The sequence below is a fragment of the Pongo pygmaeus genome, chromosome 19 (assembly GCF_028885625.2).
Source record: "Pongo pygmaeus isolate AG05252 chromosome 19, NHGRI_mPonPyg2-v2.0_pri, whole genome shotgun sequence".
Taxonomy (NCBI): Eukaryota; Metazoa; Chordata; class Mammalia; order Primates; family Hominidae; genus Pongo; species Pongo pygmaeus.
The window spans coordinates 15,741,344-15,768,889 of record NC_072392.2 but is presented as its reverse complement, the minus strand read 5'-3'; the positions used below and the strand labels follow the sequence as shown (position 1 = coordinate 15,768,889).

Below are 27,546 nucleotides of genomic sequence, written 5' to 3'. Positions count from 1 at the left end.
GCATCAAAAAAAGAGATCTTCTTGAGAGCAATTATTAAATAATTCCTCCTGACCCACACTTCCAAATTAAGTCTATAGTTCTGGAATATGAAATCATTTTCATTTTAAACATAGTTGATGGAAGGCAACTTTTAAACAGAAAACTGCAGTTTAAAGTTGCCTCAAACTTAGTAGCCATATTTGTAACAAGCAACCACCCACAGCCAGCTGTAAATACAGTCAATCATCAGTGACCATTGGCCTCTCTCACCAACCAGTATCAATGTGGGCCACTTGCTTCGGAAAGACAGCCAATTAAACACAAACTCACTCCAATCCACAAGCCTGGGAGTGTTAACCAACCCACAGCAGCCTCACTCAGATAGCCATGTTTCTCCAGATGATGTCAACCCTCTTATGCCGCTGAGAGTCTGCCAATGCTTCAAGTCCGCTCCTCCCACAACCCTATGTAAGATCAACAGCTGCTCTGTCAGAATAGAGTGCCTGATGAGCATAGCTCTCTTATAGAAAGCAACACATTCCAACTTGGTCTTTTAACTTCAAATTCTGAAGGTTCATAATCGATTGGAAACAATTTTTAAGTCCATTAAATTTACCACCCTTATATTTTAATTTTCTTTATAAATTACCAATGAACTATGTAATTCCTTTGATCCATTTTATCATAAGTAAAACTATCATGATTATTAGTAAAAGAATAAATAGTGAGTAAGCACAATATTGAGCTTTTCTCTCTAAATGGAAAACTATTAATACAAAGAATGTAGCTTATTACAAAGAGGCAAAAAATCCAAAAATGCATATAATTTCCAGGCAAAAGTGTTAGAATGAACCCATGTGAAACCTTTTTTTTCTTTTTTTTTTTTATACCTGAGAATCAATCTAATGTTTAAAACAATACACTGAAGGGTAAACTTCAGTTGCTCATTTAATAAATATTTATTGAGTAGCTACTTATTGCAAGCTAGGCCCTTTTCTAGGCACACAAAAATCCTACTCATGGGAGTGAAATAAACACAATAACCGTAGATAGATTAGGCAAAATATACAGTGTTAGAGGAGAAAAACTAAAGCAGGAAAATGAAATGTTTACAGGTTTGAGAGGAGGGGTAGTGGGAATTCTAGGATGGCCAGAAAAGTCCTTACTGAGAAAGGGGCTTTTAAGTAAAGAATTGAAGGAATGGAAAAAGAAAGCCAGGAGGCTATCTGAGGAAAAGGCATCCCAGACACAGGGAACTGCCCAGTACAGAGGTGTGCCTAGAGTGTTTAAGCAACTGTGATAGATAACGAAGAACAAGAAGTTCAGTGTAACTGAAGCACAGCAAAGGGAATAAGAAACAGAAGTTTAAGTGAGAGAGAGAACAGGGCATATCATGTGTTGCCTTCTAGGTATGAGGAGGAACCCTGACACATACTCAGAGTGAAATGGGAGGCAATCAGATGGAGCTGAGCAGAAGAATGACATCATCTGACTTATGTTTTAAATATGGCCACTGAGTTAAGGATTAATGAAAAGAGGGTTCTTTAAAAAAAAAAAAACAGATCAATTAACAGTCTATTACATGCATCTAGACAGCAGATGGTGGTGGCTTGGAAATGGAAGATATGACTGGCTTCTGGATATATTCTTCAGGTACTCCTGACAAGATCTGCTGACAGATTAGATGTGAGGTGTCAGAGAGACAGGTGAGTCAATGACGACACCTTAGTTTCTAGCAGAGCAACTGCAAGAGTTGCCATTAATGCAAGTAGGAAAGACTATGTGAGGGGTAGGTATGAGAAAGAATATCGGTACCCCAATCTTGGACCTGGTAAGTTTGTGACACCCAACAGTTTGTGACCAATCAAACAGAGATGTCAAGTAGGCAGGTTGGTATAGAAGTCTGGAATTAAGGAGAGAGATCTAGGCTGGAGACACGCATTTGGAAATCATTAGCACACACAAGGTAGTAAAAGTCATGAGAAAGAAGATTGAGGACTGAGTCCTGGGACATATCAGTCCTGGGACATATCAATGTGTAAAAGGTGGGATATGAGAAGAAAGCAAAACAGACTATGACAGATGGACTAGAAAGGCAGGAAGAAAAGCCAGGTGAGTGAGTGAGATCCTGAAAGCCAAGTGAAGACACTGTTATGGAGGAGAGAGTTTTCCATTGAGTCCAATATTGCTGACAGGTTAAATAAAATGAGGTCTAAGAAACAATGTCTAGATTTACAAATCAGTGGTAAACTTGAGAACAACAATCTTGGAAGAGTGGTGGGAGTGAAAATTACTGGTGTCAGCTCAAGAGTGAATGGACAAGAAATCTGAATCCATGAGTATAAACCATTCTTTCAAGGCCAGCATACCTAGAGGCATGACTGTAGATGATCTAATTTTCTTCTTGTTTAGCTGTATTTTTCAATTCTTATACAACTATATACTATATTTTTATCCTTTGAAAATTTTTTTTAATCATATCTATATGGCATTTTTGAAATGACAGATGAAGGTATTAAATAAAAATTCATTAACTTATAAAACCAAAAGACCTCTTGAACATTTCTAGATTATATAAGCTGATTATAATTTTGCTCATGCTTATACATAAAGACCAAGGAAGACTAAAAGTTTCAGGAGAAGTATTTCTTGCTTGATAAAAATCATCTAACTCTACAATATTTTATACTCATCAAATATACAAAGTAATAGTCAAAATATGGAATTCTATAACAAGAATAAAAGGGGACAAGTGCAGAAAATAATCTTATTTTGTAAATCAAATTTGTCTAAATTATATGAAGCTACTGTTGAAATATATGGTGTGTTTCCTACTGAAATACCTTATCTTTTAAAAGAAAGGATAATAGCATGCATGTAGGGTACCTTTAAAAAGAGGATTCACTGCATAACAGCACCTTGGTTTCAGCACAAGGATCAACAAATTGGTGCTTGTGGACCAAATCCAGCCCACTGCCTGTTTTCATAAGGAAATTTCCTTGAAATACAGCCACACTTATTCCCTTTATAATTCACAAGGCCTAAAATATTTACTAACTGGCTCTTTACAAAAAAAGCTGTCCAATTCTTGGCTCAGTAGAGCTAAGATCCTCTGTTGTATTTTAGTAAGTTTTACCCAGTATATTGAAATGCTTACACGGAACATGAATCCCCATGTGCAATCCCTTGGCAATATTCAGATTAATTTGAGGATCTGGTATTTCAGCACTCACACATTGAGAACAAAAAACAAAAATTTAATAACTAGAATTCTGTTGCTAACAAGGTACACTGTCAATGTAGCATGTAGCTAGCTTCCTTTTGTAACTCAGCAGATATTACAAGAATTCCAACAAAACTGGCTTAAGATGTGTCATCAAACTAAAGGCTTTAAATAGACTTTAATTGTGAAATAATCAGTACGCTCCTGGTCTAACAACTTCTTTTATTAAAATGATTACATGCTACATTATTTTCTGGGTATGACAATTGTACTATTTCCTTATTGCTAAGGATTTAGACTATCTCCAACTTTTTGATATTACAATGCTATAATAAATATCCTTATACATAAGTATATGTGTAACATATATAAATATCCTTAACATAAATATATCATATATACTTAATATTATATATATTTAACCTATTAGCCTATCGTATGTTACATACTACATGTAATAAATGTCCTTAACACATATGTGTATGTGTTTACACAAGTCATATTTTCCTGTAGGATCTCATCCCAAAAGTGAAGTTGTTAGGTTAAAGTGACGTACTTGAAATTTTGATACATGCTACTAAATTACCCTGCAAAAATGATTCATCAATTTCATTTAACAGGTGTATGAAAATGCCTTTTTCTTCACATTTGCCAATACTTCCTATTTTTTAAATAAAATATCAATATGATTGGAAAACATGTTGTCTCATTGTTAGTTTGCATTTTTCTGATAACAAAGGAAGGCTGAATATCCTAGTAAAAGTATAAAATTTGTTCATCATGAATATTAGCCCAAATTAGGATTCATTTCATAGCACATAATTGTCTCCTGTTTTTTGTTTTTGTTTCTGTTTTTGCTTTTTTTTTTTGAGATGGAGTTTCACTCTTGTTGCCCAGGCTCGAGAGCAATGGCATGATCACGGCTCACCACAACCCCCACCTCCCAGGTTCAAACGATTCTCTTGCCTCAGCCTCCTGAGTAACTGGGATTACAGGCATGCACCACTACAACCGGCTAATTTTGTATTTTTAGTAGAGATGGGGTTTATCCACGTTGGTCAGGCTGGTCTTGAACTCCTGACCTCAGGTGATTCACCCGCCTTGGCCTCCCAAATTGCTGGATTACAGGCATGAGCCACCGGGCCTGACCAATTGTCTCCTGTTAAACGTTGCTATAGGCTTACCTGTCATGCTCTCCATTTTCCTTCCTAGGAATCTGCTGATTTAGTCCATCATCATCATTGCCAATAGTAGTGCCATCAGTTAGGGTTCCTGATAATTCTGTGCTATTACATCTGTGCTTCTCCATTTCTTCTTCAACCTTGAGTGAGAGTTTGATGTTCAGGATGATTGTTATTGCTTTATTCAATACAAATAACTTTTTTCTGTTTTCATTGATTTCATCACTTGACTCAGTTTAATTAGCATAATTTTAGTCATTAAAATATTTGGTGCTTACATTAATTTTATCACATCTGGAACTATCATCATATAATTATAATTATTATAATTTTATCATCAACATTTTTGTAAAGTCAGCTTCATTTCTGTTTCAATGAATGAGACAGAATTTTCCAAAATTTCAACCAGGGCCCTTCTTAATTTTGTGCTCTTATTCCCAACCACCCTTCACTATGTATTATGAATTTTTACCTCATTTGACTGGCACAAACATGGAAATAAGAAGACAAAGACACAAAGCGTGTCTTCTTCTGTCTTTGCCACTTGACTTTCATATTAAACAGCCAGATTGAGAGTATACGACACTGTGGGGTTTCAGGAAAAGAAAGGAAGCTTTCCCTTTTCTGCACTAAGCTATTCTTTTCCCTCACTAACTTTTGTCTTTTTTTTTTTTTTTCATTTGAATCCTGGGATATCAAAAAGGTGAAGGTGCTTACTGAAATACAAGTCTGCCACAACACAAAAAGCAGAGTGAAACTGCTGAGCTAGGGTGGAATTCTGGAAATGAGATGCTTCCCAAATTTCACATTCAATAGCCATAAAAGTTTATAGCTGGAGGATATACAGTATAAGAATCTACTTTAGCTCACTGTCTATTGATAACTGGGCTAAAGCCAAAAAAGATTAAAATGATTGATCCAAAGCCCCTAAAGTGCCATTACCTAGCATTTTGTGGCACCAAAAGAGACAATACAATTCCATAATGCTGAATCAGACAAATTCAGCAAATTAATCAGACAGGTTAAAAGTGTGACTTGGGCAAAATAATTTAATGCCTTAGCAGAGGGTGGGAGGCCTGCCCTAATCAATGTAGAAGACTCAGCTTTCTACTTTGGCATCATATACTGTTTGGCTGAGCATTTATGCTACTTATATGGAAAAAATATATATGCCAAAACTTACTGTACTTTATTAAGCAACATAACATAAAGGTCTGATTCAACAGAAACAGTGGAGAGTGGTTATATTAACAAATATATTAAAGTGTATACACTTGTTGTTGAAAAATATTTAAAGTGGTCATGATGCAATTCTAAGTTCCAACAGTTTGAGTTAAACAGATAAACCTGAAAAGCACAATAAACAGATTCATTGGCCAGGAATATTTGCTGCAGCTCTCAGGGCTGGATACTTTTTTTCCTTTTCTTTTTTTTTTTTAGTAAGAGATGAGGTCTCACTATGTTGCCCAGGCTGGAATGCAGTAGCTATTCACAGGCACGATCCCACTACTGATCAGCATGGGAGTTACTTATGACCTGCTCCATTTCCAACCTGGGCTGGTTCACCCTTCCTTAGCAAATCTGGTGGTGCCCCGCTCCCAGGAGGTCACCATATTGATGCCGAACTTAGTGTGAACACCTGATCGGCATAGCACACTACGGCCCATAACGCCCAGCCTCAAATGATCCTCCTGCCTCAGGCTCCCGAGTAGCTGAGAGGAGCTGAGCTACTCTCCCGAGTAGCTGAGGTGTTTGCCACCATGCCTGCTAGATACATTTTTATATCTCTTCTTAGTCATTGCTTCCTTTCTACTGTATTCCCATCTTATTGTTAGACACAACTCATCTTTAAGTCAGTAAAAGGAAAAAGCCCTCAAGCTCATCACATTTCCTTTAGCGATTTTCTTGACACCTCTCCTGGTTCTGAAGGTCACATGATATATGGCTAAATGAGTTTCACAATCCATACACCACTTGGAAGACTGACAGAGAGACTTAGGTCGATTAAGAAATAAAGATTATGAGAAAGTTTCCCTAAACTCCTATTACTTAGAAATCATCTGTTTCTACACACAATTACAGATTTAGACAACCAAACTGTATGCTTTTCATATGCTTTTCCTAAGTGGAAAATCAGAATGGACCAGATAATTAAGAGTAAAAACAAAGAGTGGCAGCAAGTAAAACCCTACCTCTTTATGAAGTTGAACATTTTCTTTCTTCAAAGCCAGGAACTTTTCTTTTAATGTGTCGACCTCATTCTTAAACTTCTGCATGTCTTGCTGTAATTCTTCATGTAGATATACTTCTGATGTTCTGTCAGAATCTGGTGGTAAAGAACTCAGATTTTCTAATTTAGGTTTCAGGCTTTTATAGTTATTTGTACTGCCACTGTCACTATTTTGGTTCATATTTTTTGTCATTTGCAAATCAAACTCTTGGTCTTCTTTCATTTCAACTGTAACCACTTCTGGGTTCCTTGCTTTCTTAGTGCTTGCATCATTATGAAAGTTCTTATCTGTACTAAAAATATGTCCAATGCCTGGTTTGTTATCATTGTCGCAGTCTAATTTATTTTCATGTAAATGAAACTTAGATGACTGGCAAACATGTTCCTGCGACCCAGAGTATGGATGATAGTATGGATGGATGATATTTTTGAGATTGGGTTCTTTTTGTTCAGGAAATGTCTCAAATACCACTGAGACAGATATTTCAGATGCACCTTCTTCCTCACAACCAGGTATGTTATTTGTCAAATTAAAGGGAATATCCTTTACATCTATTCCTCTTGTAGAGTTATCAAGTAGTCGCTCTTCCTCAGGACAAGCCAGAATTTTGTATTTTTCACAAATTTCACCAAACCTCTGCTTTAACTCATTTGTGACGAGTTTTAATTGGTTTTTCCACTCTAATTTGCCTTGTTCAATCCACATTTCCTCAGATTTTTGCACATGAGGAAGTACTGGATATATAGGTATATCCTCTCTCTCACAATCCTTAGCCATTTCTGGTTCTTGAGATGTTTTCTGCAGATGCAAAAGTGGAAGATTAATTTGCTTGTTTTGTTTCTTGGGTGTCTTCTCTGTTGGGCTACATGTTTTAAAAATAGCTTTGTCCTTAAATAACAGGTATGAACAAAGAAAAATTCACAAATAATTAAAATGAAAATTTAACTGTTAAACTTCTTCATCTAGGTTTAGCTACTCCCAAATCACTGGCTTGTAACTAAGAAGTTAAAAAAAAATTGTCTTAGCTGAAAGGAGGAGAAAAATATGAACCAGCAAACTTAACTTTGTCACTGTTTGTTTGGAATAAACTTAATTCATTATGTGTTAAATCTACCAAAAATGAATTAGCAGATGATTTCTAGTGTTACAAAGGCTTCCTCACTTGAAAAGTGAACACCTACAGTACATGTAAGTACTCTTTCTATACATTACTAACTGGAGGGTAGGCAATCTTTAAATTATTAGGAGCCCAAATCAACACCAATCAGAAAGAAAAGCAAATTATTAATTTTTAATTCAAATTATATACTGTAACATCATAGGGTTATATATCTAGACTATCTTCTTCAGTTCAGTTCTAATATATACTACAGTCCCCTAATAACACTAACTAAAACTTCAAAGATAGTTCTTACTAAGTTTCTGCATCTAAAAAGTTAGAAAGTTATTGTTTGTACCCTAACACCAAAGATCCCATTCTGCAAGGTATGATTCCCTTAATAGGCAGTTGGGTTGATTTCATAACCCCACTCTCACTGAATGTAGACCCTGAAGTCAATGAAAGGCCACAAGGCAGAATACATCTTTAACCTAGGCATTAGTAACTGGCAATATAAAACTGCAAAATTTGAGCCACTGGCCATGATTACTCTTTTACCATGAATCCAACTCAGTGGCCATCACTGTTAAATTGTTCATAATTTCTGTTGCTTAATAATATAAGTCAATAATTGACATTACCTTCTTTATCCTGCAAGGATACTGTAAGAATGGAAGAGCAAACAAAATTCTGGAATGTTTGCCTCTACTCCAAGGGTAAAGATTAACTATAAGTTATGATAGATTCTAACAATATTGTGTTTTATAACTAGTTTAAATGTATTTAGATTCTAACAATATTGTGTTTTATAACTAGTTTAAATGTATTTAGATTCTAACAATATTGTGTTTTATAACTAGTTTAAATGTATTTAAAATTAAATATTAAGTAGGGATCTATTGATTCTCAAAGGCTAGTCTGAGAAGTAATTTCATTTGGGCTAGCTTATATTATTAAAGCAAAGAAAAGAGTATTAAACCAGAAATTTAGATTTTAGTTTAAATGTTTCCACACCTGTGGCTGCTTATTTTCACATCCTTTAAGTCTTTCTTGCTCTTCCTCTGATGTCAGCTCCAAGTCTTGTTCTGCTGCAAAATCCAAACGTTCAGTTAAACTACTTAGAACAGTTAGATAAAAGACATAGTCTTTATAAAAATAGATTTTAAATTACATTTCATTTTATTTCATAAATTGAGAGTTTAAATGAAGCTTGATCTTTAGTGGAATACTTACTTCTTTAAGAAATACTTCTAATTCTCCAAAACTTCAACAAACCACTTTCTGGGAGATACTAGATGCCACCAGGTTAAAGAAATACAATCATGTTGAAGATTCACTCACAGATTCATCCATCCAACATCAATGAACAAAGCCATCACAAACACAACAAAATTTTGGAATGCAGTAGCAATATTATTAGGCAATGCTGCATACTGTTCTCCAATTCATAATAGTACCTTATTAATGATTTCCAAAATGACTGTGGACACCTTTATTGGTGTACAACCTCTTCCTAACATCTGAAATGTTTCCCTGTATTATTCTGACAAACGTATTAATATTTTCATCTTTTAAAACAGACTGCTAAAAATAAATAAATAAAATACATAAAATAAAAAACAGACTGCTAGGTGAAGTTTACCCTCATCCTCATCTTTCCCCAGGTAAATAGGTATCTAGGTATCTCCTTCCTCAGGGCTGACCTAGAACTTTACTGATTTTTCCACTGCATCTCCACCACCCGAACTGTCAATTATTGCTTTACATGTCTATTCCCTTTGCTCCTTGACTGTAGGGAAAAATCTTGAAAATCATCTTTGTACAAACAGTCATTATCTATTTTACTCAGCAATTATGTATTGAGTCTTGCTATGTGCTAGGCACTAGGATTTAAAGAGTGAAAAGAAAGCATGTCAGAGATGACTTTTCTAGAGATCCTGCCCGAGCTGAGGCTTAAAGAGTGAGGCTAGCCTAATTAGAAGGGGTAGGGAACAGGAAAGAATGAGAGCATGACAGGCAGCAACAAAAGGCAGAAAGAGGCCTGAAAGAGTATATGTGTTTGCCGGCAATCGAAGGATGGGTCAGCAGGACAGGACCAGCAGTTCAGGAAGGCCAGAGAAAGGGCACACGGGGGAAAGGGCTAAAGATGGAGAGCTGAGCAGAAGTCACATTATGAAAGCCTTATGTATAATGTTAAGATGCTTGGACATTAATGTTCTCAAGAGTGGTCCCTGGTCTTATTTGCATTGGTGATAGAACACTGTCAATGCCAAAACCAACATCCCTAGTGAACACATTTATTAATGCAAGGTGGTAGCTCATGTGGACACAGCCGAGGAGATACTATGCAGCAAATTCTCAATAAGTCTTATTAATTACTGACTTGGAAAGTCAATTCTATAATACATAAAGTCATAGAAACGATAGGCAGTCACTTAATATTTGCTTTTGGAAGGTGTTTTTTTGTTTTTGTTTTTGTTTTTGTTTTTTGAGATGGAGTCTCCCTCTATTGCCCAGGCTGGAGTGCAGTGGCGCAATCTTGGCTCACTGCAACCTCCACCTTCTGGGTTCAAGTGATTCTCCTGCTTCAGCCTCCTGAGTAGCTGAGATTACAGGCGTTCACCACCATGCCCGGCTAGTTTTTTTTGTATTTTTAGTAGAGATGGGGTTTCACCATATTGGCCAGGCTGGTCTCGAACTCCTGACCTCGTGATCCACCCGCCTCGGCCTCCTGAAGTGCTGAGATTACAGGTGTGGGAAGGTGTCTTTTAAGTTATAGTGCATATAGTTATAACTAACAGCTGTGAATTCAGAGCTGTAAAAATAAAGCAAAGAAACCACATTGTGTTTGAGTCAGCAATCTTTAGGTCTCTACTAAGTTATCCTAAATATAATCCTATGTTAGTCCCTAAACATACTTAGTCCCTACATTCTAAATATAATCCTACTTCCTAAAGAAAATCATGCTTTCCCCTAATTCTCTGTTATCTAGATGTCGCTTTGGTTAAAGGAAGAATACAAATATCCTGCCAAAAGGTATTCTGTTCAGTGCAAAAGGTGAGTAAACACAAAGCACATTTTACCAGAAAAAGTTTTTTTAAGTCAGAACTATAGCACTATGCAGCCAAGCAGAGGCACTCTAGGACTGAATTCTCTATGCTTCTTTGTTACCTTCTTTCCTCTCTTTGTTTTCTGGTAGCTGTGATTGGCACAGGTCATGGAGAGTATCATTCCCTGAGAGAAGTACAACTCTAATGTTCATCTTTTCTCGTTCTGTTAAGTTCATCTGTCCCAATTCTTTGGTTGCTGACTGATTTTCAGGCATTGATGGTGATACAGATGGACATTTATCATCAACTTTCAGATTCTTGGATCTCTGACAAGTCTCATCACTAAGGGTCAAATTAGTAGGATGCCAATCTGAAAAATCCGAAAATGAAGTTTTCATTTTTAGGATATAACTAACACAATAATTTGACTAACTTGTATGCATGCTTTCTTCACAGAAACAGTCCCACATCCTGCTCTCTCCCACAACACACTACGCATTCACGCTTATTATATTTTACATGTTCTATGCTTACAATTCATTCAGGTAAGTTTAATTAACTATCATCTCTCACTTTGCTACATTTTTACTGTTTACTATTACTTACTTTTATTCACTCAGCAGTCTCTATTACATATTTTGCTTTCCATTAAGATTCTTCATGGATATAAATTTTTTAAAACAGAATTTATGTCTAACCATTTTAAGCTTAAATATATGACAGCATTTTATGTATGTATTGTAGAGACACAGGATTTACAAAAACTCATAATAAATATACTTTTAAAACTATTTTAATTATAATGAGATGGGCTTTCCTCAATGCACCACTATCTTCAGAATTTACTTTCAAATACTTGGATAAACTTCATACATTTATTTGCAAAATAAGAGCTGTAAGGGCCCTAACTGTTCCCATGTAAAAACAGGATTAGTCTAGGACCACACTAGATCCAAAGAGCACACAGTGCCACGAGACAGGAAAGGAATACATAACAAAAGTATTTTCCTTTTTACTATATAAACAAAATTGTTGGGATTTAAATTTTTTTTTTTTTTTTTTTTTTTTTGAGACGGAGTCTTTCTCTGTCGCCCAGGCTGGAGTGCAATGACGCAATCTCGGCTCACTGCAAGCTCCGCCTCCTGGGTTCACGCCATTCTCCTGTCTCAGCCTCCTGAGTAGCTGGGGCTACAGGCGCCTGCCACTACGCCCGGCTAATTTTTTGTATTTTTAGTAGAGACGGGGTTTCACCGCGTTAGCCAGGATGGTCTCAATCTCCTGACCTCATGATCCGCCTGCCTCGGCCTCCCAAAGTGCTGGGATTACAGGCGTAAGCCACTGCGCCCGGCCTGAGATTTAAATTTTTTAAGACAAGTGAAAGAAAAAAGCCAAAAACACAGAAGTGAAACTTTAAAGTCCATTTCATCAGAAAGGGTGCATTTATCCACAACCACATATGTGGTTTAAAATGTTGACTCTAAATTATAATCTGAGAATCCCTGGAGTTCAAGCCAGATGAGGGGCCAAGACGTCAAATAATACAAAATGTTATTTGCTATTTTCACTCTCATTCTGTTTCACGTGTACAGTGGAGCTTTTCATAGACATGATGTGTCATAACATCACATAGCTCTAATGGTGAATGGGTCATAGTTGTAAAGGCTATTGGAATGTATGGCTGTGCATGCTTGTTTTTGTTGTTGTTGTTGTTGTTTTGAGACGAAGTCTCGCTCTGTCGCCTAGGCTGGAGTGCAGTGGCGCGATCTCGGCTCACTGCAAGCTCCGCCTCCCGGGTTCACGCCATTTTCCTGCCTCAGCCTCCCGAGTAGCTGGGACGACCGACGCCCTCCACCACGCCCGGCTAATTTTTTATATTTTTTAGTAGAGATAGGGTTTCACCGTGTTAGCCAGGATGGTCTCGATCTCCTGACCTCGTGATCCGCCCGCCTCAGCCTCCCAAAGTGCGGGGATTACAGGCGTGAGCCACCGCGCCCGGCTGCATGCTTCTTTTTAAAATATTTTAGTTTTTATTTCTAAAATAGTAAATATCAAAAGACACAACTGACTTAAATAAAAGCTCTTTGGAATCTGCAATCATTTGTCTTTATTTTAATTATTTATTTATCATTATGAAGAGAGTTTGAGATCCAGTCATTTGATAGAAAACCAGAGTTTCCTGTGTCAATAAGGACTGACCTCAAAAATGTAATGTGACCAGACAAAAGAAAGTTGCAAAATATGTAGAGTGTAAAACAATTTACATACCATTTTAGGACATGAAAACAAATTCTACATATTATTTATGACCATACACACGTGATAAAATGTTTTAAAAGGGAATGGACATAATAAATTCTTAATTCAGGGTGTCAGTTATCTCTAGGCAATAATATTTAATCATATAAAAGGAACCCCAGGCCAAAAAGTTTCAGAATCAATGTTTTAAAAGACTGTGTCCACCATATAGTTATTAAGGGTGATTAATTGCTTTCTTCGTTTTTGATAATCAAAACACACACACACATGATTTGCTGACCAGAATATCTGACTGGCTTAAAATCATCAGTATAGCCACACTATGATGAAATAATTATACTTAAAGCACAACTCACATGTTGGCAAGTAAAGTTTGTCTTATCTGGTAAGTTTTGGTGCTGCACGTTCACCTTATATTTTTTCCACCTTTCTAATACTCCACTCTTCTTTTGAAGTATTATCTCATTTTACCACCCTCCATCATATCCACCTGCTTCTTTTCCCTTCATTTACTCCCTATACTCTCTGCCTTCCACATTCTTTATTCCCCCTTTTACTCTTATCCTCTTCCTTCTATCCTGACCTTGCATATCTAGGGTTCAGTACTATCCACAGTTCCAGGCATTCACTGAGAGTCTTGGAACATATCCCCCATGGATAAGGGGGGAAAACTGTACATTTTGTTGTGTAGATCTATGGGTGCTGTGCTATGTTATGTGGCCAAACATAGGGAAGAGACCAGGGACAAGGATCTTTGCAAAGACTTTTCAGCTGCCAGTGGAGAAGAGCTCAAGGGAGATCAATGTACTCACTCTCACTAATCCTCTTCTGGGGCAGATGCTGGTAATGTTTACTGAGTTCTAGCTATTTTCTCTAGCACAAACAAGGCTCAAATTCACCTCCCATTTTACCTCCTATGGACAGAACCACTGGAAAGATCACTCCCTTAAAGAGCTTATTCACTCTGAGCCACACCATTCATTCAGAGAGAAGCTTAAGAAGAAACACTGCCACAGTGGTGGCAGGTTGCCAGGGAGTACTATCTGGTATGAAAAATATATATGAACAGAACTATCAGCTCACTCAAGCTGCCAGAATGTGCCAACAGTTGTTACTCTCTCTGGTGAAAACAAAATTATTTTTCATTTCTTGTAAAGAAAAACACGGGCATTTCCTATGACAGAGCATCTAGTTGTAGATGAGCCATATTATAATAATATAGACTGTTTTCAAGCTCATCCCTAAAAGGAAGAGAACCAGAGAGGAACATATTTATTCACCTGTAGTGTTCACTGCCTGATCTTCTTTTTAAGTGCAAGGTAAGTATGCAAGACTTTGTGATTCTAGTTTTATAAAGTCCAGTTCTTGAGATTATCCCGTCCCATCGCTAGAGTCTATCTGGACCCATCTCCTAGAGCATGATGGTCCAGTTAGTGCTGTGGAATACTGCATGATGCCATTTTTCCCCACCCTCCCCATTAAGTGGCAAATGTCTACAGAAATCACGCTTTCTCAGCCCGTCAAATCATATGCCATCAGATCCTGTTCTGATGAACACAACATGAGGAAAACAAAGGCAAGGACAAAGAACATCTAAAATGACAGAATCAAATTACCATGGAACTTTATTGTTTAAATATTCAAAAAGATATCCACCACTGTTTTATTCCAACTATATGACTAGTCTGAAAAAAGCAAAACTACTGAGACACCAAAAAGACCAATGGTTGCCAGAAACCAGTGGAGAGGAAGAGATGAAATGGTGGAGGACAGAAGATATTTAGGGCAGTGAAACTATTTTGTCTTTGATACTACAAGGGTATATACATGCCATTACACATTTGTCAAACACCATAGAATGTACAACAACAAGAGTAAACCCTAACGTAGACTGTGGACCTTGGGGGTGATGTGTCTGTCAAGGTAGATTCCTCAACTGTAACTCTGATGAACTCTGACGGGGGGTACTGATAATGAGGGAGGCTATTCATATGTCAGGGGTCATGGGGAATATGGAAAATCTCTGTACCTTCTCAATTTTGCTGTGAATCTAAAACTGCTCAGAAAATAATATTATTAATTTTAAAGCACATACTCACTGAACTTGCTATTACCCTAAATTATAAAAAGACAGAGTCACCTTGAAAATTGCAAATCACTAAAGATCAAGGTAACAGAATATGAGTACTATCTTCCAAATTGAAGCATATAAAAACACATAAAGGAATTAATTTTAACTGCATACTTAGGCAAAAACAATTCACAAAAATGATTGAATATCTAATCTTATTTCATAATTGTAAACAGGGATGTAGTACAATATGAATCAAAACTGGTCCATGCACGAAAATAAAATGAAAGACAATTTTTATTCTAATTTTAAATCAGAACTTATTATGCCTACTTTATCCCACAATTTTACTGAAAGGTTAATCAGGTAAGAAGGACAGATTATAATTACTTAATATTGCCATAGTAACTTATGTACCAATACCTGTTAAGTATTCACCAAATGTCAAAACTATAAGCAGCCTTGCTATTTAATATGAATGATGCAACTGAAACCAGTACCATGTTATGGTCTATCATATTATTTGCTATTATATTACATAAAATTTTAAGATAACACCAAAAATTTAGTCAGGGGCATAGCTGCTGGGCAGCAAAGATTTCATATAGCAGGCATGAGACACCCATTCTTAGAAAGGCTTGCTTGCAAGGCTAGTCCTTGGCTGGTGTTTGGGACCTCGAATTTGGGAGGGTTCCCAGCATTCTCTAACTTAGAAGAAGGGAGTGGCTCACTGTGCCTAAACTGTTTGTGCAAATGTGGTTTACTATGAACACTTAATTTCCTCCTGGGAGTCTAGAGTTTTGTTACATGTGAGGGAGAGGAGAGGTTGCCTATGTGACTAGCCTCCATCGAAAACATGGGTGCTGAGCCTCTAATGAAACTCTGGTAAGGTAGACAACGTTGCACATGTGTCATCAAAATTTGAGGCTGAGGGAATTAAGCATATCCTGCTAGCTACACAGGAGATGACTCCTGTAGCTTGCGCCTGGCTTCCTCCAGACTTTGACACATGCACCTTTTCCCTTCTCGAATTTTGCTTTGTGTCTTTTTGCTGTATTAAATGTAATAAAGCCCCAAGTATGACTATCTGCTGAGTCCTGTGAGTCCTTCTCAGTGAATTACCAAACCTCAGTGAAGGGGGTCTTGGGAACCCCTGATACAATTGCATTATACAGTTTTTTATTGTTTAAGTTGATGTGTTGCATGTGACTACAATCAGAAGGTAATTTCACAGAATACCTTTCCCTAATCTGCTTATTTTTTATTTTTTGACATTTGCCTTGGAGATTCCTGTACTTCTATATCCACTGGACTAAAGGCATTAAAAATGCATGAAACAATGATGTCAGAAAGTAATTTTAAAAAGCAACAATCCTATTTTAACCCAATTAAAAATAGAAAACCTTAATGATTGACAATATATTCTACAGTATAAAAGTTTCTGGAAAAAAAATTATAAGATCAGTCAATTTTCTCTCACTAGGTAGGATTTAATTCATTTTTATAATAACTGTGCAGCAGGCCAGGTGCAGTAGCACACATCTGTTGTTCCACCTACTCAGGAGGCTGAGGCAGAACGATTGCTTGAGGCTAGGAACTAAAGCTGCAGTGTGTTATTATCACACCCATTCAAAAAAAAAGTCCAGGCCGGGCGCGGTGGCTCACGCCTGTAATCCCAGCACTTTGGGAGGCCGAGGCGGGTGGATCACAAAGTCAGGAGATCAAGACCATCCTGGCTAAAACAGTGAAACCCCGTCCCTACTAAAAATACAAAAATTTAGCCGGGCGCGGTGGCGGGCGCCTGTAATCCCAGCTACGCAGGAGGCTGAGGCAGGAGAATGGCGTGAACCTGGGAGGCAGAGCTTGCAGTGAGCTGAGATAGCACCACTGCAGTCCCGCCTGGGTGAAACAAGACTCCGTCTCAATAAAAAAAAAAAAAAAAAAAAAAGTCCAAAAAAACCCTGCAAATAGTGGAACTGATCAATAAGGATCAACAGGACTTTTAACTTATCTGGCCGGGAGAAGGGACATCTTATGTATAGGTGGTTAAAAGTGTGGTAATCCAATTGACCACATATTCTAGTTAAATCACAGATTACCAATTTCTGAAGAAATGTAATACCAGAAAAGCACTTCACATTTAAACTATGACAGATAAAACAATTTGTATTTGACAACCCAGAAGACACTTAAAATCTTGGCAGACCATCATCATTGTGTCATTGTAGTGCAGATATAAAGAAGTGCATTTGAAATGTGTTCTAATAGTATTTTCTTTAGGGATGGAATTCAAAAGGAAGCAGTAAAAGCAGAAGTATCACAAGAGGGTGAATGAAAAGGGAACTGCACTAACAAAAGGAGTCAGGCACTGACTTTTCTACTGATGTGACCAAAACCCCAAGTACTGAGAACTGCTATATTCAGCATTTCACTTTATATTTTTCTCCAGGACATATTAGTTTCCTGCAATAAAATATTTTTAAAATGTCAGTTTGTCTAAACTGCTGGCCTGTAAACTCTTTCTAATCAAAACCTGATATGTCACAACATGGCTATATTATGATTCCATGTCAGAGGAAGGATATATACGTGCATCTGGTGGTGGCTTCCAGTTGTTGCTGTCAGATGTTTCTTTGGGAATGCATCCAGAAGAGCTTATCAAGGACTTGAGTAGCAAACAAGCATTTCCACAAAAAAGCAGGTAAGAAAGACTACACTTTTCCTCACATATGACCTTAGGTTTAGACAATTCTAGGAAAATGGTGGTACATTAACTCACCGGTCTTGACCATTTTCCCTGATCCTGTACAGGGAGCTGCTGCAGTTACAAAAGTTAGGTAGGATCTTGGTAGGTGTATTCTTCCACATTTGAACACTGGAAGTACTGATCACATAAACAGCGAACCCCACAACTCTGACTGTTCTTTAGAAGAGAGTGACATTGAAGGCTTTTAAAAGGTTAACTCACTTTACTATTTAGTAATCTTACTGGTTAGAATTGATACTCCCTCCTTGAAATTCTCACCTTTGTAAATTTTTGCAACATCACTTTATGATTCCTCTCCTCTTTTTCTTTAGCCACTGCTCAGGCTTCTTTCCTAACTCCTCTGGGAAATGCTGATATTCCCAGGGTTCTGTCACTGGCCCTCTGCTCATTCTATACCTTTCCCATCATGGACAAGCTCACTCAGATCTACAACTTTGCCTCAGTTATTCCAAGTCTGCAACTCCAACCTCAGAGTTCCATCTCCAGCCATAAAAATTTATCCAATTACCTACTGAAAATATCTCACATGGACATTTCAGAAAACTCAGCAATGCGGAGAAAACTGTTAGTCGTGACTGCTGACCTGCTGCTCTCCTCTATACAGCTGAAAACTGCCTACTCCCTCATGTCCAGGTTAAATGCTAGGGCACAAGCCAGAAACCTGAGAATCATCTGAGATTTCTCCCTATCCCCTATCTTTTTACATTCAACAATCACTAAATCATATTAACTGTACCTCTTTTCTGCATCTGCTTTATATTTCCACTGTGACATGTTTATTTTATGTTTATATTTCCTAGTTAAACATGGGCTCTTAAGTAGTGGCTTTTATAGGGAAAAAACAACTATTAATGTTATTTCTTAAATGAAAAAAAAGTTTAAGTAAAATAAATGAAAAAGGCATCATGCCAAGAAAAAGACCAACATTTTTAAATGAATAACTGAGATCCTTAACCTTATTGATTTCACCATGGATGGGTGAAAACCTCGCAACAGACTGACACTAGTCTGAGGACAGCACAAGGAAACTATAGCTCTGATAAATGCAAATGTTTCTTTTGTTTCCCTGTCTCTTTATGTGGTTATCTTCCAGCTGCTCTCCATATGAGGGGTCAGCAAACTAGAGGCCATGGAGCAAATCCAGTCTGCCTTATAGTTTTGTAAATAAAGTTTTACCAGAGCTCAGTCATGTATATTTGCTTACCTCTTATCTATGACTGTTTTCATATTTCAATGGCAGGGTTGAGTAGGAATGACAGACCACATGAAAAAGCCCTGTACAGAAAATGCTTGCCAATCCCTGCTTTATGCCATAACCAGAATGTCCTAATACTCAAATCTAATCATGTGACTCCCCACTCCAATGAGTCCCTACAGTAAACATTGCTGTCTCCCTACCCAATAGCGATTCCCTGTTCTGTCTTGCTGGAGAAACACACATCTATTTGGATATTTATCATGCCAATAGCCCTCCCAACTCCAAAAGAAGAACTGATTGTTCTAAGCTCATCATAGTAACTACATTTGCTTCCCCAGTGCCTGGTTTAGGAACGAACATGTGGTAGGACCGAGCCAATAAAATGTTACAGGAAGTCAACTGCACGCTTCTGAGTCTTCTCCCTAACTAAAAGAAACATGTAAAGAAAAGCCACCCTTTCAGCCTTCAGATATTGTCGGTGAGACCATGATGTTTGGAGCTGTTGCTAATTAGTCAGCCATGAAAACAGACATGAACAAAACACCGTGTTATCACTGAACCATCAAAACAACCCTGGTCCCTACTGTTTTAGCCACTGTTAGTTAGGTCATCTAGTATTTACAGCCCAAAGCATTCCACCTGGTAAATTTCCCATGGCCTACAGGAAAAGTTCTACTCATTTCTTTGTTTTTTCTTTTTTTTTTTTTTTTTTTGAGACAGAGTCTTGCTCTGTCACCCAGGCTGGAGTGCAGTGGTGCGATCTTGGCTCACTGCAGCCTCTGCCTCCCAGGTTCAAGTGATTCTCCTGCCTCAGCCTCCCCAGTAGCTGGGACCACAGGCATGCTCCACCACATCTGGCTAATTTTTCATGTGTATTTTTAGTAGAGATGGGTTTCACCATGTTGGCCAGGATGGTCTCGATCTCCTGACCTTGTGATCTGCCCTCCTTGGCCTCCCAAAATGCTGGGATTATAGGCATAAGCCACCATGCCCAGCCCAAGATCTACTCATTTCTATAGTATTAAAAAGTCTGGGCAGGGAGTGGTGGCTCATGTCTGTAATCCCAGCACTTGAGAGGCCGAGGCGGGTGGATCACTTGAGGTCAGGAGTTTGAGACCAGCCTGTCAAACATGCCAAAACCCTGTCTCTACTGAAAATACAAAAATCAGCTGGGCATGGTGGCTCGCGCCTATAATCCCAGCTACTTGAGAGGCTGAGGCACGAGAATCACTTGAACTTGGGAGGCGGAGGTTGCAGTGAGCCAAGAGAACGCCACTGCACTCCAGACTGGGTGACAGAGTAAGACTTTGTCTCAAAAAAAAAGTCTGCCATGAGCTTGCCTTAGGTATTCACTTCATTCCCAACCATTCACATCTCATACGTTTTGCACTGGCAAAACTGAACTGCCCATAAACCCTGCAAAGTTCACTCAACTTTGCACTCGCTGCTCCTTCTGCCAAACACACAATCTTCTGCCCACATCATCCTTCTGCCTCTTTACCTAGAAAAGTTCTACTCACTCTTCATGCTTACCTTAAATCTTACCCACTTTTTTACAGCTTTCGTTCCTCACCACATAAAGTGTCTGGCACATATTTCACATAATAAGTGATCACTACACACTTCCAGAGGGCATCTAACACAGTAGTAGGCACTGAATAAATAATTCAGCAAATAATTAAAATGACAATGACAATAACAAGCTCCTGGGTTTTGTTGGTTTGTTTGTTTTTTTCTTTTTTGAGACAGGGTCTTACTCTGTTACCCAGACAGGAGTGCAGTGGCATGATCATAGCTCACTGTAGCCTCAAACACCCAGGCTCAAGCAATCCTCCCACCTCAGCCTCCCAAGTAGCTGGAAGTACAGGCACCTGGCACCATGCCCAGCTAATGTTTTATTATTTTTTTAAAAATTTAGTAGAGATGAGGTCTTGTCATGTTGCCTGGGCTGCTCTCGAACTTCTGGGCTCAAGTGATCCTCCCATCTCAGCCTCCCAAAGTGCTGAGATTACAGGCATGCACCACTGTGGCTGGCCCCAACAGTATTTTTAAATGTTTGTATTCTGTAACATTAGAAAAAAAATGCTTAGTACTAAAAGACATTTGAGAATTATTTGTTAAGTGGACAAATGAATAAATGATTTCCTTGAAAATTCTGTTGAGAAAAACACAGAAATTAAATAGAGAAAGCTCTATTCTATTATGAGCACCTCAAAGACCCAAAACTATGTCTATTTCATGTTTGTCTCCCATAACGTGCAAAACCTAACTTAGAGAAGTTCTTTGATTAATATGTACTAAATTAAAGGTGTCCTCTTACAGTTCAGATTGTCCAATGCATTAGGCATCACATCTTGGTAGTACAGAAGCATTTTTTGTTATTGTGAAACATTTTTATACTTTTATTATAATTTGTTGAGCCTAGAGTTGGGCTATTTGAATATTTATTATGATAATCTTTTGGCTAATGGTAACAGCATATCTTGTTCTAACAAAATTACTGTTAACATAACAATTAATCAGCAGGTAGAAAAACACATCTTGTTCTAATGAAGTAAATATACCTCATTCGATTTCAAATTAGGGGGAAAGTCAATAATAGTGACACCTTGTTGGTTTATAAGTATGTAACATGACCTGTTCTTCTCAACAAGGAATTGCTTTTCTGACTTCTGCACTCAGAAGGTATCTTTAAAAAATAATTTCCCATTAGTATTAGTGCACATTGGGTAAGTTTGGCAGGGTTTTGTTTTTGTTTTTGTTTTTTTCTGAGACAGGGTCTCACTCTGTCATCCAGCTTTTGATCATGATCACAGCTCACTGCAGCCTTGACTCCCAGGCTCAAGCAATCCTCCCATCTCAGTCTCCCAAGTAGCTGGGATTACAGGTGTGCACCAAAACACCCAGCTAATTTTTTATTTGTTTTTGTAGAGATGTGGTCTCACTATGTCACCCAGGCTGGTCTGGAACTTCTGGACACAAGCGATCCTCCCGCCTAGGCCTCCCAACTTGCTGGGACTACAGGTGTGGGCAGCACACCTGGCCATTTCACAGTTCTTATTGCCATTTGTTTATGGTGCCAGAAAGGTATTGCTGAGTTTCCAGTTTTGAAACTAATTTCTTTTTTTTAGTGACACAAATCACTATGTAATATAGTTAGCCTTTGAACAACACGGATTTGAACTGCAGGGGTCTAGTTATAAGCAGATTTTCTCCCACCTCTACCACCTGAGACAGCGAAGGCCAATCTTCCTCTTCCTCCTTCTCCTTAGCCCTCTCAGCTTGAAGACTATGATGAAGAGTTATATAATGATCCACTTGCATTTAATGAACAGTAAGCATATTTTTTCTGCCTTATGATTTTCTTAACAGTTTATTTCCCTAGCTTCCTTTATTGTAAGAATACAGCATATTAATACATATACCATACCAAACATATCTTAATTGACTGTTTATGTTATCAATAAGGCTGCTGGTCAACAGTTGGCTATTAGTAGTTACGTTCTTGGGGGAGTCAAAAGTTATACACAGATGTTTGACTGCAGAGGGAATCAAGCATCCCTAAATTCCACGTTGTTAAGGGTCAACTGTGATTGATATTCATTTACTAAACATAAGTCATTTATTTTAAAAATTAAATAGAAGTTCCAATTTCATAACAAGTCTAATTCATTATAATGTGACTATAAAGAAAACATACAACTTACTAACTTAAAGATATCTTTTTCTTATTTATACAAAAATATCACATAGGATTTTAGGGACCATAATTAAATTTTTTTCAGACCAGATTGTTTGAAAAAATAAATGACCTACAATTAACTTTTTAAATAATTGTGAAATCTAACCTACCAAGAAATGTAACCTACCAAGAAAGAAATAAAGATTTTTTTTAAACTGCTCTTTCATGATCAAAACTTCCTTATGCTTACTTCTTTTTCATCTATGGTAGGACCACCAAAAATAATTCACTATCAGAAGTCTTACCTGGATTGTTATTTTGAGGAAGATTTTTAGGTGTCTGTTTTTCCTTATATTCAGGAACTAGTTGCTGAATGCTATGGATAAAAATGTAATAAACGAAATTACTATTTTAAAACAAATGAAAAATACCAAATATATTAAATTTTTAGAGTATTTCAAACAATATCACAGTTAATATCAGAATTTTAATTATCCCATATGCTTCAATTTGTGAGTTCTACCAACTTCTCTTTAAGCTTCTAAAGAAGAAAAAAAGACAAAGTACTCATGAATTGGAGGGAGTATAGCTCAGTAAATTAACTCACATTAGCTTCGCATAATGGAAAGCATCCTAGCTCTATTACCAGCAGCTATTTGTTCTCTGACAAGTCGCTTCTCTTAGGCTCAATGTATTCTTCTAAAAAGCAAGGATTTTACTGCCATATTTAACGAGATAACGTTTTGTAAATGCTCAGAGAAACAGTGAAGCAATGAAATAATTTGTTCTTGAGCTTTATTGCCGAAATGGTTTTGGAATCACAAATAAAACCCAATGTGTATTTTTTCCAGAGGTTCTAATATTCAAATGTTGCAGTTTTCCAAAACTGTTATTAAGTTCTTGTTTTATTAGTTCTATTGTTTGTGGCCTATAATTTGGGGCATCACAGCTATTTCATAGTTTGTAACTAAATTTACTTATAAATATATTATTTCATCAAACTAGATAACATCACTGTCCACTATTACTAAGCTCATCAATCACGCCAAGGGCAGAAAGCTAATAGATGTCAAGACCTAGCTTGGACTACTGTTCCATACAGACTCAAACTCTGAATCGGCAGATCTTTGTTAGAACGATGCTCAATCCCCACGTTCATCTCCAACTGACATGGAAAACGAAATTCTACTCTTTTTTTTCAGTTCCATGAAAGCGGTGCAAGTTGACATTCTCTCATTTCTGAGATACATACTAACAATATGTTTGCACACAACATCCCACGTGTTACTCAGCTCCACTGATCACCTTACTGCATATTTTTGTAGTGAAAAATCACAATTTTAATATTAGGTGATACCCAGTTTGCTTTGACTCACACTGTTTCTTTGGAACTAGTCAGCAAATAGTCAAATGAACTTCTAGTGACTGCGCAAAATATGGACCACTTCAAAAATCTGTGCCTCATCCTCATGCAGGCAGGGGCCATGCTAATTTCTCTCCATTTTGTTCCGATTTTAGTATATGTTTGCTGCTGAAGCAAGTTTTTTGTTTGTTTGTTTGTTTTTTTGAGACAGAGTCTCGCTCTGTCACCCAGGCTGGAGTGCAGTGGCGCGATCTCGGCTCACTGCAAGCTCCACCTCCCAGGTTCATGCCATTCTCCTGCCTTAGCCTCCTGAGTAGCTGGGACTACAGGCACCCGCCACCACGCCCGGCTAATTTTTTTTGTATTTTTATTAGTGACAGGGTTTCACCGTGTTAGCCAGGATGCTCTCAATCACCTGACCTCGTGATCCGCCCACCTTAGCCTCCCAAATTGCTGGGATTACAGGCATGAGCCACTGCGCCCTGCCAAACCTCTCCTTTTATACATGGATATTCATGAGTCATGGATGAGGCTTAGCTCTGTTAAATCCAACTAACATACTTGAGACTCAGAATTCTGGTGATGGCTTCCTGCCACAAATCTGGGAAAGGATAATATGGGACATTCCACGATCTAAGAAAAGGGTCCTCAGCATACAGATCTGGTAGCAACGAAAAAAGGAAACTCATCTCTTTCTGCAACATTATTTGAACTGAACCCCGAGGGCCTAAAGGATAACTTATCATGAAGGGCTTAGCTAAGTCTAGGCTGAGATAAAAGCAAAACAGGCAGGGTTTCACCATGTTGGTCAGGCTGGTCTCGAACTTCTGACCTCGTGATCTGCCCTCCTCGGCCTCCCAAAGTGCTGGGATTACAGGCATGAGCCACCGAGCCCGGCCAACATGAAGTTTTTAAGGATGGAAGGAACCTGAGCGACAGTAGAATATGTCTGCTGTATAATAGGTATTCAGCTTATGTTTGATGAATAAATTGAGAAAATGGATAAACACAGTTGGGAAGTGCAATATTTTTAAAGAAAACTCCTGTAAAGTAGACCAACACTTTTGCAATAGTAATAATCATTTATATTTGATCCCGTCTCACTAAGAGGCCTGGACCCCTGACCCCTCTGACGTTTCCCCATCCCGGGTGCCGTGGGGCCTGCGGGCACCAGAAAGCCAGTGTCCCCGACAGGACGGCGCGCTCGCCTCCTTCGCCTGGCCATTACCTCTTCTTCCTATCCCTCTTGTCCACGCCAGTGTCTCCAGGAGCCAAGACGCGCTCCACTCCAGGGACGTCGCCCGACCGGGCAGCTCTGTGGAGCTCGCCAAGATCTTCCAGGCGGACGTCGTGCTGGGGCTGGTCTAAGGCGCCCTCATCGTGCTTGCTCTCGCTGCCAGCGCTGTTTTTCCACCAGCTGGAGGAGAAGCCTGAGGACCACTGGTCCCCCGGGTAGCCCAAGTACCACTGGTCCTCCTGGCTCCCGACACTAGGGGTCTTCCTCATGGCGGAGACTGCCGGCTTCGGAGACCCCTCAGCCCCTCCCCGCTTTTCTCCACCCCAGGAGGCCATCAGTAGCGAGCTACTACCTCGGCCACAACCTCCCAGCAGGATAGCCTGCGGTTTCCAATCTGCGAAAGGAGCACTGCCAAGCCAGAAATGCCAAGCCAAGCGATCACTGCCACTCCAAGCCAAGCGACCACCGCCAAGCCAAGCGGCCACCGCCAAGCCAAGCAACCACCGCAAAGCCTCGCGGGTAGGGCCAAGCCACGCGGGTAAGGCCAAGCCAATCCGTTACACACCAGTGCGCCTGCGCACCTGTGACGTCACTGAACCTGTGCCTTCACTGCATCTGCAGTTCCAGCCTCCCAGAAAAAGACTCCTTGGCCTGCAGGTGGCGCTGCAGCTCCAGCGCCAGCCTGGGCTGGCTGGTCGTCCCTCGGAGGTTTCGGGGTGGCCACGCCCAGCCTGCCTGTCCTGAGTGCCGCTTCACAGCGCCGCCGGCGCACCTGCTCCTAGGCTTGCTCGGTTCAGGGGTGCGGGCCAGTTCCGCCCCCCGGCCTGGCCACCGCAGCAAAGTTGCCGAGGGTCCGCGCTGCCAGGACGCAAGCGGAGTCGGATGGCTGGGTCAGAGCGGGCTGTCCGCCCGGCTGGAAGGGCCTGCCCGACGCCGCTGTCCGCCCAGCTCCTACTCGGCCTGCGCCCGGAGCCAGGGACCAGCTCTGGGCATTCTGCTGCCTTAGGATGGGGCCGAGCAGCCGCTCCCCGCCCTGTGCCGCAGCCGCCGCGCGCTTCTGTCCAGGGTCCGTGCAGCTGGCGACCCGTGCGGGTCGGGGAACGCCTGGTGCCACCGGGATTGCTCGCCTCTAGTCCGTCCTGACCCTTCAGCCCGCGAGCACCAGTGAGATTTAAGAAAAGTGACGGCCGGGCGCGGTGGCTCACACCTGTAATCCCAGCACTTTGGGAGGTTGAGGCGGGCAGATCACTTGAGGTCAGGAGTTCGAGGCCAGCCTGGCCAACATGGTGAAACCCAGTCTCTACTAAAAATACAAACATTAGTTGGGCGTGCTGGTGCGCGCCTGTAGTCCCAGCTACTCCAGAGGCTGAGACAGGAGAATCGCTTGAACCCAGGAGGTGGACATTGCAGTGAGCTGATATCGGGCCACCAAACTCCAGCCTGGGCGACAGAGCAAGACTCTGTCTCAAAGAAAGAAAAGAAAAGAAGGAAGGAGAGAACGAAGGAAAGAGAAGGAAGGAAGGAAAGGTGACAAAGGAGGATCACTCAAATACTAATGGTAGGACAAAGGCACGGGTGACAAGGACTGCAGTTTCCCTAGTGTGAAAGCCACTGGCCGCTTGGGAGCACACAGACTGCGGTGGCAGAGGTGTGACAGGACGCCTCGCAGGGGCTCCAGCAAAGCATCCAGGGGCCCCCCTTGCATTCTCGCCAGCTTTCCTTTTGCTACAATGAATCAAATAAAGGACTGTGAGAGCTAAAAGTGAATCAAGCTGTAGGTGTTAACATTGTTACCTAGAACTCCCATCTTCCCCCAAAAGGCTGAGAGCCAGGTTGCCCTAGAACAAATATTTATTTTTTGTGGTTTTGTTGTTGTTGTTGTTGCTGTTTTGGGGTGGAGCGGGAGAAGGGAGGATTCACAAGGGCAAAGTTTTGGGTTTTGTTTATTGTTTTTTTTTGAGATAAGGTCTGGCTCTTTCGCACAGGCTGGAGTGCAGTGGTATGCTCGTAGTTCACTGCAGCCTTGAACTCCTGGGCTCAAACGATCCTACTGCCTTGGCTTCCTAAAGTGCTGGGATTACAGCCATTAGCTACCACATCCAGCCGAGGGCAAAGGTTTCATAAAGGCAAAGCCAGGATATTTTTAACAACAACAACCAAAAGACTGATTTGGAGATGCTGTTTGTCTGAATTTCTGCAGATGATGTG

At 39.6% G+C, this 27,546-nt stretch overlaps 1 protein-coding gene and 1 non-coding gene across 2 annotated transcripts in view; both read right to left on the bottom strand.

Moving 5' to 3' along the window:
* The window catches only part of LOC129016517 (coiled-coil domain-containing protein 144A), an 88,247-nt gene extending 61,150 nt beyond the window's left edge, over positions 1-27,097 (bottom strand). The window contains exons 1-6 of the mRNA XM_054455829.2: positions 25,330-27,097; positions 23,044-23,114; positions 10,886-11,134; positions 8,729-8,802; positions 6,577-7,413; positions 4,388-4,524 (exon numbers count right to left, since the gene is read on the bottom strand). Coding sequence (XP_054311804.1) covers positions 4,388-4,524; positions 6,577-7,413; positions 8,729-8,802; positions 10,886-11,134; positions 23,044-23,114; positions 25,330-25,673 — 1,712 coding nt within the window. The 5' untranslated portion in view covers positions 25,674-27,097. The remainder of the gene's footprint in view (positions 1-4,387; positions 4,525-6,576; positions 7,414-8,728; positions 8,803-10,885; positions 11,135-23,043; positions 23,115-25,329) is intronic.
* Positions 24,169-24,276, bottom strand: LOC129018471 (U6 spliceosomal RNA). Its single transcript, XR_008495294.1, has one exon. It is a non-coding gene; the product is annotated as a U6 spliceosomal RNA (small nuclear RNA).
* Positions 27,098-27,546: the final 449 nt, after the last annotated feature.